Source organism: Orycteropus afer, unplaced genomic scaffold (assembly GCF_000298275.1).
Source record: "Orycteropus afer afer isolate SDZICR_OR568_19922 unplaced genomic scaffold, OryAfe1.0 scaffold00010, whole genome shotgun sequence".
Lineage (NCBI taxonomy): Eukaryota > Metazoa > Chordata > Mammalia > Tubulidentata > Orycteropodidae > Orycteropus > Orycteropus afer.
The window spans coordinates 14,975,944-14,985,325 of NW_006921597.1; the positions used below are offsets into that span (position 1 = coordinate 14,975,944).

Below are 9,382 nucleotides of genomic sequence, written 5' to 3' on the forward strand. Positions count from 1 at the left end.
TCTCATTTCTTTCTTGAAAAGAGTCTGTGTAGCTTGTCTGCCTGTTCTGCCATTTTCCTGGTTTTTTCGTTGAACTTCTTGAATGCATATCTTCTCATCTGTCATATTAAGGAACTTCTCTTCCAACAAATCTTCAACTATTTTTTCTGTGGTTTTGTTTGTCTCTTCTTGTTCTAGAATTCCTATTACATGTAAGGTACTCCTCTTGATGGTGTTACACATAAATCTTAGGCTTTCTCCATTTTCTGTTTGTTCTTTTTTCTGATTGTTCCCTTAGCAAAGTAGTATTAAGAGATTTGTCTTCAATCTCATTAATTTTTCTTCCATTGATTCAATTCTACTCCTTTGCCCTTTCAATGTGTTACCTATTTCTGAAGTCTTAGTATTAATCATCTGACTTTCTGTTTGCTGTTTTTGTATGGTTTCTAATTTTTCATTTGTTTTGTCAGTTTGTTCTTGTATTGTTTTCTTAAATCCTTCTATGGTTTTGTCTGTATTTTCCTTGATTTTGTCATTTTTTTACTTGATTTTGTCAGTATTTTTCTTTATCTGTCTCTCAGTCCTTTTGAATTGTTTGTCAGGTAGTATCAGTGCCACTGCTTCTCAGGGAGGTTTTCTGGCTCTGCATTCTTGTCTCTTGTTTGTACAACTTTATCTTACTTCTTTGTATGAACTGGGGTTGTTGGTTGTCTCCAAGATATTGTGATGTCATTGTATCTGTATTTAATTGGTGCTTATATGATGATGTGATTTACCCAGTTTTTTTTCTTTGTTGTTGTTGATGTTCTGTTTTTTTAAATATTTTATTTTTTTAAATGTTATTTTTATTTTAAGAGCTTGTTTTACATTCAATGCTACATGCACATTCAGTTTCACTCCCCATTACCATGTCCAACTCCAACCCAGTCTCCTTCCCTCCCTACCCTGCAAACCTCTCCCTGTGTCTTCTATTTTGTTTTGATATGTCCAAGCAAGCAGGGCTGGAGTGCTATTCTGTTCACCACTTATGCACTGAAAACCTGTTTCCTGGTGGATGTAATAAAGGATGAGAATTTGTTCACAGAACTCTGTTAGCTGTTTGTGTAAAGCAGTTGAGGGTAGGTTGGGCTGGTATTGACCAGCATCTATCATAGATCAGTTGGTGCAGAAGCAGGTGGTGGCCCTCACCTAGTGGGTGGGGCTGCAGGAGGTACAGATGTGTTTGGGTTGTATGGGCACAGTTGCTGTCAACCAACATGTAGTCCCAAAACAACAACAACAACAAAAAAAAAAACCCACCAAAGATAAAAACAAGAGAACAAAAACACAAAGCAGTATAAACAAATGACAACAACCACAAAAAGAAAAAGAAAAAAAAAAAGGGGGGAGAGAGACACAAGAGAACGACATAGAGTAAAAGAAAAAACCCAGTATCTGGGGAGGAGGAACAAAGAACAGAAAATAAGAGAAAAAAAAGTAGTAAAGAAAATACAAATACAAAAAGAAAAACAAGGGATTGGAAAAATAAAAAGAGGAATAAAGGAAAGGGAAAAGAAGGGAACAAAGGAAAGAAAAAAAAACAACCAATGAAGGAAAAGAGAAGTAAGAATAGAAAGTAGGGGAAAAAAAGAATAATTGAAAAAAGAACAGAAAATTGGGGGGTGCAGGGCACCTAGACAGCATTTCTGCTGGCTGAGCAGGCAGCTGGGAAGAGGGAACCTGTTCCAGAAGAAGTTCCTGCTGCCCCAAAACATGGCTGGACGTAGGGCACTTAGTCCCAGAAATAGTTCCTGCCATCCCAAAGGCAGCTGTGCTAGGTTACATGGTCTTTGTCTTGTTCTGGTTATTAGGGTTATATTGCTTCATAAAATGACTTAGGGAGTATTTTTTCCTTCTCTATCTTTTGGAAAAGTTTAAACAGTATTGATGGCAATTGTTCCCTAAATATCTGATAGGATTGCACAGTGAAGCCATCTGGTCTACAACTCTTTTAGTTGTTCTTGGGAGGTTTTTGATCATTGAGTCTATCTTTTCACTTATTATGGGTCATGGGTCTGTTGAGACTTTCTGTTTCCTCTTGAATCAGTTAGAATAGATTTTCCATTTTATCTAGGTTATCTAGTTTTTTGCTGTACAGTTATTCATAATAGTCTTTTATTTCTATCGGATGAATTGTAGTGTCCCTTCTTTCATTTCTTGTTTTGGTTATTTGCATCTTTTTCTTTTTTTAATTTGTCAGTCTAGCTAATGCCTTATCAGTTTTATTGATCTTTTCAATGAAAACAATTTCTGATTTTATTGTCTCTTGTTTTTCTGTTTCTGATTTTATTTATTTATGCTCTGATCTTTGTTATTTCCTTCCTTATGGTAGATTTCGGCTTAGTTTGCACTTCATTTCTACTTCCTGGAGTTGTCTCATTAGACTGTTTATTTGAGATCTTCCTTTTTTCACGTAGACATTTATTGCTGTAAATTTCTGAGTCGTGCTTTTGCTACATCCTGTAAGTTTTGGTATTTTGGGCTTTCATTTTAATTTGATGCCTTTACTATTTCTTAACAAATAAATAATATTTCTCTATATTTTCTTTGCCATGCTGTAGGGAACTTTTCCATAAGAGCAGTGTATTTTTTAATAGTAAAGGCAAAGAGGTGTTAATGGAAGTGATAAAATCATCACTCCCTCTTCAATCTAAAATATACCTTAGAATTCTGAGTATCCAGGGGCTAGAATGCCCTATTTCTAATGCTAAAGCTTTATCCTTAAAAAAAAAATACAAATAAGGAAAAGGCAGGAATCTCTATTGTACAGTACCTTAATTAAAAATACCAGTTGTCAGTTGCCCTGGAGTTAGTTTTGACTCATGGTGCCCCATCATGTGTCAGAGTAGAACTGAACTGAATAAGATTTTCAATGACTGATTTTTTTGACGTAGATTGTTAAAGCTTTTTTCCAAGGTGTATTTGGATGGACTTGAACCTCCAGTTTGTCAGTTAGCAACTGAACTAGTTTACTGTTAGTACCATTCACTGCCCTGAAACCCAAATTTTGAATAGTTCCTTTGGAACCAAGATATTTTAAAACTGTAGGACAATGCACCTTGGAATGATTTAGGATGGGTAGGAAGAAGGCCTTTCCTTCGTAAAGTAGGAAAAGGAAACATACCTTTTGTTTTATGAGGGAGAGGTAGGAAAGAAAAATTAGCATGATAACTAAACCAATCAGAGGCACAGTTTTAGGTAGATTGGTTGGAGAAACAGTCATATACAGTTGAGACTGTAGTAATTGATTCTCTTAAAACCATGTGTGCCCTGTTAGATAGGTAGAGATAAGTATTGATTTGGGTGAAGAGAAGGGCAGTGTGCCAAATGTGAGTGATCAACATGGTGGCATTGAGGAAGAGGAAGACATAGAGAGGTACATGGGAGGTGCAGACAACAAAGATGAACCCTTTTGTACATACAGTACTGTGTTGTGCGGAGTCAAACATGGGTATATGGATGGATAGATGGGTGGATAGACTGAACTATCAGGTATGTCTGTGCAGCAGGGAGTGTATACAAGACTATGTATAGGGTTGGCGGACAGTGGTTCTACAAGTGTATTTGTATGTTCTATAACAATTCCCAGGTATATAGTAGAGCTGACAAGGGACAAGGTTGTAGTCACTACTTGGCCACCACCAGCTACCCAGAGGGAGCAAGTAGTTGAACCTGTGGGCTCAGGACTATAGTCGCAGAGGACATCAAGCTCAGTTGGCATAACACACTACACAAAACATTGTTCTACCTCCTACTTTGGCGAGTAGTGACTGGTATCTTAAAAGCTTGCAAGCAGCCATCTAGATGCAACGATGGGTCTCTCCTCATCCAGAGCAAAGAAGAATGAGGAAAACCAAAGATTCATGGAAACAATTAGTCCAAGCAACTGGTATACCATGCGATCCACAACCTATATGACTACGAGACCAGAAGAACTAGTTGGGCCCAGCTACCACTGTCAACCACTTGGAGGGGGATCTATGTAGGAGATCCTGGATAGAGAGGGAGAACAATGTGGAACAAAACTCAAAATCATTTGGGAAAAAAGAAGAGGTGGGGTTTGCTGGTCTGATAGAGCCTGGTGGAACCACTGAGACTATGGCGCCTAGCTGCCCTTCAGGCCTGTAATTGAACCCACACCTGTGGCTTGCAGCCAAACAAAAACAAGCATTTGAGTTGAACATTTACCTGAGGTAGATACACTCCTTGGAGAGAACAATCATGGGAGAAAGAAGGGCTGTTTATGCACAGGGAGACAGCTCAGGGGGCAGGAGTGCATGGAGGGATGGACACAGGGAAGAGGTAACTATGAGGAGGAAATGGGAGGGGAGCTGTTGCACTGTAGTAAATTGTAGTCAATGTCATGAAACAAAGTATATGTGAACTGCTATATGGAAAGTGAATTTGCTCTGTAAACTTTCACCCAAATCACAATTAAAAAAAAAAAAAAAAGAATTCTGTCACTGCAAAAAAAAAAAAAATGTGTGCCATTTTAGTTCTTGCACAGTCTTCATATACTTTATAGAAGTATTCATACCTTAGCTAAAGACTGAAATTAAAGGGAGACTTTATCTATGTATGATACTCCAGAAATGGACTATTGATTCCACATTGATCTTGTCAGCCACTCACATAGAGGTAATGATTTATATCTGTAGTTTTATAGTCAAAAAATAAAAGTTTATGTACATATGATGTGGCAAATTTTTCTTGACTGTTATCATCAGTAACACTAAATTATTAGATTTTATTCTCATCCTATTGGTTTATGTAAGTTGGAGATGAAACATATCCTCAGGGCCAGCCTGCAGAGTTTTGGGATTATTTGTTTTCATGGTGTTTTTATTTATCAACACTTAAAAATTTGATTTTATATAAAAATCCAGATGTTATTGAACATTGGAAAATATGGCAACACTGGATCTGTATTTCCATTTGGCAGTAATCAGCTTAGAGCTCAATTGTGTCTCCCTTGTTTAGGCAATGAATGTTGTTTTAATTCACTCATTTTTGTTTCCTGCCTGGCTTTGGTAGACATTTACATTTGTGACTTCTGATCTTAGGATAGCTGCTGGTCTCTTTTCTGCTTGTTAACATATTAGAATATTATTTAACTTGAAAAATTGACAAATTTCAGTCAATTGCTTGTGTTAATTATTTTTTGAGCACACCAAGAGCTCTTAAAGAAGACAATTGAGTATCAAGTGAGCATTTTATTTTAAATTATTCTTAAGACTCACTGCTATCAAGTCGGTCCCAACTCATGGCGATCCCTTCTTGTGTTTCCGAAGTGGTATCACTATAGAAGTAGATCACCCAGTCTCCCTTTCAAGGAATAGCTGGTAGGTTTGAACCACCAGCCTTCTGGTTAGCAGTCAGATACCACCAGAGCTCCCAAGACTTGTTTTAGGATGACACGTACATTTTTCTTCTTTTACTTTATTTTTCCTTTCTTCTGAATTTAGGACTGCTTTGATGGTGAGGAATAATCTTCAAAGGCTGATTAGAACAATTGAAAACATGAATAAGAAAAATGCTTAGAGGTAGATTAAATGATCTCATTAGAAATAAAAGAAATGCAAATAAAACCAGCAAAGGTTAATAATACTTATGTTAGCAAACCAAAACCAAACCAAACTCACTGAGACCTTTGAGTCAATTCCAACTCATACTGGGTTTAAAGGATCTCTACATTGAAGCAAACAGATTAGAAAGGAACTATCTAGTCAGATATAGAAAGACAAATGTTGAAAGATGGTCATCACAGCATTCTTATATTAGCAAAAATTTTGGTTTAACCTAATTTTCCATCAAAAGGGAATTGGTTAAATGTAGTGCATTATATTTAATGTAGGAGAATACAAAATAGCCATAAAAAATGTTGTTAAAGATTCAGTGTCAAAATTTGTTTGTAAATATGTAACTTACAGAAAAGAGCCCTATCATCAAAAATGGCAAGTCTGATAAAATACTTTATTTTTATGTAATATTTCAGTGTTTCAGCAGAATTCTGTACTTTACCTGGTCATTATCAGATGGGTGCTGACTTGCATCAATTTGTCAAGTTCAGGAAGCATTAGCTGTCAGCTAGCTGGTGACATGTTTGATATGAGAAATGTATTTTTGTTACACAAGTGAAATATATTGTCTCCTTTTCTAAGCCAAGACTAATATTTTGTTTCCAAAGGAAAACTGAAACATTTTCCACATTATTCTTTCTAGACAGTTGTAGGTTTTGTTCCAAAAGCAACATTCATAGATTCTCATTTTTCTTATCAATCTTGAAATAGGCCATGTAGTTTGTTGATTCACTTTGTTTATTTATTTGTTTGATTTTTAAGAAGCTTTACTTGGTGTGAAATACTCATTTTAGTAAAGTAAATGGTAGCAAAACTAATATTATTATTCCATGGAGATCCTAAGTCAAGCTTTTGTTGAATCTTTGTAGAAGCTGACATTTTCCAGAGATGCACTATATTTTAAATTAATTCCTTTCTTTTGCCCTTTTTATAGAAAATGCAAGTCCAAACATATATCCATGATTGAATCATTGATTAGACAAAGAGCTATTTTTATAAGGGTTTTGTTTATGTTTAGCAGTTCCATAGAACCTTTTCAGCATGATAAAAGTAGCACTGGAATATTTTATAATTATGATCTGATACCACTCAAATTCAATTTCAGCATGCATTTAGATAATCGTGTTTAATAATAATATGATAACTTGGTTTAGTACCTTATGTGGAACAACACAGTCAGACACTATATTTTATTATACTTGAAACTTTGAAATTAAAAGTAAGTTTTCCTTTAGCTTTATTTGTACTAGTAACCCAATATAATATTTTTTTTATGTTTAAGAACATGTTATTTAAAGCTGTGTTTACTCCTATAGTTCATTCTTCATACATTATGTATAAGATTATTTATGTTTACTATCTCATGTACTTTTAAAATATTTTTCCTACAGTTATGCAGAAGGCATGGAGGGAAAGAAATCCTCCAGCTCGAATCAAAGCAGCATATCAAGCTTTAGAATTAAACAATGAGTAAGTTTTACATATAAGGAAAATAAGTCATTTTGAAGGATACTCACAATTTTATTTCCTTTTGTCCACTCCTAAGATACTTGGAGTGATTAGCAGTCTCCTTTCCCTTTTGTATACAATTTGGAGTATTCACTGACATCTTTGTTTTGCTTCTAAATTTGAAAATTTATCTGTGTTTTTGAATAGAAATTATATTGGAAATACTTTTTTTAAATGGAGAATGCTAATCTAATTCATAATAATACCTCATAAAGTTAAACCGTTACTGAAATACCTAAATCACTACTTTTAGTTTTGTTTTTCATTTAAATGATTCATTCCATTCTGAGAACTTCAGTTGCTATTAGCCTTGGAAGCATGAGAGAAGGATTCAAAATAAGTAAAACATAGCTCTGTCAACTTTATGTTTGTTTGTTTTTCCTTCATGTCAATGACATTTTCTTTATCTCTTTTGTACAAACTTCATTTATGTTTTGAGAAGATAAAATGTAAAATCATGATTTAACAATATTTAACTTGGAAAATTGACAAATTTCAGTCAATTGCTTGTGTGAATTATTTTTTGAGCACACCAAGAGTTCTTAAAGAAGACAATTGAGTACCAAGTGAGCATTTTATTTTAAATCCAGTCAGCTGCAGGGGTCCAGATGAGGAGAAGGAACTCAGGCACGCCCAAAGCAGCAGGGCGGGAGAGTGGGAGAAAGGGGATTAAAAGCCAGGAACTGTGACAGAGGAGCAATCAGCTGCAGGGATCCAGGTGAGGGGAGGGAACCCAGGCATGGCCAAAGCAGCAGAGCAGGAGAGCAGGAGAAAGGGAATTAAAAGGCCAGGAACCTGGACAGAGGAGGAGTCAGCCGCAGGGACCCAGGTAAGGGTGGTACGAAAGGTTTCCAACAGGGAGACAAACCTGTCTTACTGGTTTGTCCTACTGTGGTAACATGTTGATGTGAGTTTTGAGGCTGAGCCACTGGTGTTTCAAGCTCAGCAGGATGCACATGGTACACAGGTGTCAGCCCAGCTTACAGACTGAGACAGACTAGGAAGAAGGAAGAGGCCATCCACTTCTCAAAGAATTGTCCAGGAAAAACTCTATGACTAGCAAACAAACACTATTTGATACATTACTGCGCAACTTTATGAATAGCCCAGTTAGGTTAGAAGGCTCTCAAAATAGGACTGGAAAAGAGCTACATCATCTGAGTAAACCCAGCCTTTCTCCTATGGATAAGGTAAAGCTTTTGAGACCTCCATTTGCTGATGTGGCACCACTCAAATTGAAGAGAAACAGCTGCAGACATCCATTAATCATCGGAACATGGAATGTACGAAGTATGATTCTAGGAAAATTGGAAGTTGTCAAAAATGAAATGGAACGCATAAAGATTGATATCCTCAGCATTAGTGAGCTGAAATGGACTGGTTTTAGCCATTTTGAATCAGACAACCATGTGATCTACTATGCCGGGAATGACAGTTTGAAGAGGAATGGCGTGGTATTCATGATCACAAAGGATGTTTCAAGATCTGTCCTGAAATACAATGCTGTCATTGATAGGATAATATCCATATGCCTACAAGGAAGACCCGTTAATATTCAAATTTATGCCCCAACCACCAAAGCAAAGATGAGGAAATTGAAGATTTTTATCAATTTCTGCAGTCTGAAATTGACCAAACATGCAATCAGGATGTGTTAATTATCACTGGTAATTGGAATGCAAAAGTTGGAAACAAAGAAGAATCACCGGTAGTTGGAAAATTTGGCCTTGTTGACAGAAATAATGCTGGAACTCGCATGGTAGAATTTTGCAAGACCAATGACTTGTTCACTGCAAATGCCTTTTTTAAACAACACAAACGGTGGCTCTACACGTGGACTTCACAAAATGGAACACACAGGAATCAGATTGACTACATTTGTGGCAAGAGGAGGTGGAAAAGCTCAATATCTTCAGTTAAAACCAGGCCAGGAGCTGATTGTGGAACAGACCATCAACTGCTTATATGCAAGTTCAACTTGAAGTTAAAGACAATTAAAACAAGTCTAAGAGAGCCAAAGTATGATCTTGAATATATCCCTCCTGAATTTAGATCATCTAAAGAATAGATTTGGTGCACTGAACACCAGCGACTGAAAACCAGAAGAATTGTGGGAGGATATCAAGAACATTATCCATGAAGAAAGTAAGAGATCACTAAAAAGATGAGGAAAGAAGAGAAGACCAAAATGGATGACAGAAGAGACTCTGAAACTTGCCCTTGAGCGGAGAGTAGCTACAGCCAATGGAAGAAATGACAAGATAAAAGAGCTGAGC

At 36.3% G+C, this 9,382-nt stretch overlaps 1 protein-coding gene across 1 annotated transcript in view; it reads left to right on the top strand.

The window, feature by feature from the left end:
* ST7L (suppression of tumorigenicity 7 like) overlaps positions 1–9,382 on the top strand; it is a 151,464-nt gene that overhangs the window by 52,351 nt on the left and 89,731 nt on the right. The window contains exon 6 of the mRNA XM_007949167.2: positions 6,989–7,067. Coding sequence (XP_007947358.1) covers positions 6,989–7,067 — 79 coding nt within the window. The remainder of the gene's footprint in view (positions 1–6,988; positions 7,068–9,382) is intronic.